The 2,500-nt window shown below is 42.5% G+C and overlaps 1 protein-coding gene across 1 annotated transcript in view; it reads left to right on the top strand.

The window, feature by feature from the left end:
- Positions 1-2,052, top strand: part of prox3 (prospero homeobox 3) — a 16,314-nt gene extending 14,262 nt beyond the window's left edge. The window contains 1 exon segment of the mRNA XM_084157702.1: positions 308-2,052. Within this exon segment, the coding sequence (XP_084013828.1) occupies positions 308-481 (174 nt within the window). The 3' untranslated portion in view covers positions 482-2,052.
- The last annotated feature ends 448 nt before the right edge of the window (positions 2,053-2,500 follow it).

Below are 2,500 nucleotides of genomic sequence, written 5' to 3' on the forward strand. Positions count from 1 at the left end.
TCCCTCTCTCTCTCTCTCTCTCTCCTCTCTCCTCTCTCTCTCCTCTCTCCTTCCTCCTCTCTCTCTCTCTCTCTCTCTCTCTCTCTCTCTCTCTCTCTCTCTCTCTCTCTCTCTCTCTCTCTCTCTCTCTCTCTCCTTCCTCTCTCTCTCTCTCCCTCTCTCCTTCCTCTCTCTCTCTCTCCCTCTCTCTCTCTCTCTCTCTCTCTCTCTCTCACTCCCTCTCTCCTTCCTCTCTCTCTCTCTCTCTCTCTCTCACTCCCTCTCTCCTTCCTCTCTCCTTCCTCCCTCTCTCTCTCTCTCTCTCTAGGTTCCTGACAGGTTTGTGGAGATAGCAGAGTTAGCACTGAGAGAGTTCTACACAGCGATACAGACTGGGAGAGATAGTGACCCCTGCTGGAAGAAATCCATCTACAAGATTATCTGTAAACTAGATAGCCCTGTTCCCGATGGTTTTAGGCTGCCTGGCTGTCCAATGGGCTGAAGAGTGAGGACACACACACACACACACACACACTGCATCGTATGGGACATCCATGCACACACACACACACACACACACACACTGCATCGTATGGGACATCCATGCACACACACACACACACACACACACACACACACACACACACACACTGTAACGGATGCAGGAACACACACAATGAGCTGACAAATAATATTAAAATATAAATACATACATTGGACTAATTGTAAACGTGTTCTAATGGAGAGGTACACACACGCTATACTGTTACTAGCTACTGCACAATGTTTTCTGCCCTGAATCTCTCTGCCTTTGGTTGTTGGTTGCTACAGTTCGCTTGCCCTTATAGGCTTTGTTACTCAATACCAGATCTGGGTTCAAATAGTATTTGGCATTTGTTTTTAGCACGCCTGGAGTGTCAGACTTCTATTAGTGCCATTTCAACTGGTAAGCTCAATAAAGCACAGAAAGTATTTTAAATGATTTCAAATAGCATTTGAACCCATAGAGATGGAAAGAGGTCTCGTCTTTGTATCTGTGCCATTATGGTGTCTGTGACAGCGTGGGCAGCGCCATTGAGGCCATCTCCATTTTAAGCTAATATTTGTGATTTACCACCACCTGCAGTGCTGGAGTCCTGAAGCAAATCATGTGGGTCATTAATTTATTGTGGCCACAAGATTTTACATTTACATTTTACATGGCGGTGATATAGATTAAAGTTATTTACAAACCACGGCACCCAATTTTGAAAAAGAAGACAATTGTCTGGTCATTGGCTGATTGTTCCCAACCAATTAGAATCCACACCCAGTTGACTGCTTTAAAATGGTGTAAACCCTCGCTGGCAACGTCCATGCTAAAACAGGTTATATCCAAGTTGAGTCCTACAACTATTGTGGTCCTCTGTAGCTCAATTGGTAGAGCACGGCGCTTGTAACGCCTGGGTAGTGGGTTCGATCCCCGGGACCACCCATATGTAAAAATGTATGAGCACATGACTGTAAGTCGCTTTGGATAAAAGCGTCTGCTAAATGGCATGTTATTAAATAACTATCTCTGTTTGAACCCAGATCTGTTCAATACTGTCAGTCCAAAACCATACAGATATCTGGATATGGCGCTATGGTTGTATTCTTCTATACATTAATCCATAATATTAAATACGCTTTTTATTTACTTGTTTACTATGTTGTTGTTATGTTGTTGTTGTTGTTGTTGTTGTTGTTAAGAGTAAGATACATAAACATATATATGTGTGTTTATGATCTCTGTATGTCTTTGGAAATGTATATGAAAATGTCAAAATCTGTGATGCGCATTCCAGCGTTTATAACATAAAGAGAAATACTGGAATTGAGAAGTCATTCTATTAATTATATTTCTATGGTTTATTATATATGATTAGTTTATATATTACAAGATCTGGGCCTCAACTTTTTAGATGATTTTTAAAAAAATGTTGTTACAGGCACACACACTTTTGATGTTATGACATCATCGTTGTAATAAATTAAGGAAGGGTTGAAGAATGGGTGATTAAAAAAGGAAAAATAAAGTGTTTTTTTCCCCCCCATGACAGGATGATGAACACAACACCTCTCTGAATGGGCAACATCTCTCTCTCTGTCTCTCTCTTACCTGTGAGTAGTAGTGGGGTCAGTAAGGTCCTCCTGGAAGTGTGTGTGACCCCGTGCTGTGTGTCAGGTGGTTAGACTTAGTCGTAGATTGAGCTGCTTAAAACACCCTGTCATAGGAGTATTAGTGTGTGGGCTACCATTGCTACACACACAGGTCCTGGTATTCCAGATATAATAATACTATGCCATTTAGCAGACGCTTTTATCCAAAGCGACTTACAGTCATGCGTGCATACATTTTTACGTATGGGTGGTCCCGGGGATCGAACCCACTACCTTGGCGTTACAAGCGGCATGCTCTACCAGCTGAGCTACAGAGGACCACAGGACTAAATTGGTCCCTCGTAGCAGACCTTAGTAGTAGTGCCATAGCTTCCCAGCT

Source organism: Coregonus lavaretus (genome assembly GCF_964263955.1).
Source record: "Coregonus lavaretus genome assembly, chromosome: 1".
Lineage (NCBI taxonomy): Eukaryota > Metazoa > Chordata > Actinopteri > Salmoniformes > Salmonidae > Coregonus > Coregonus lavaretus.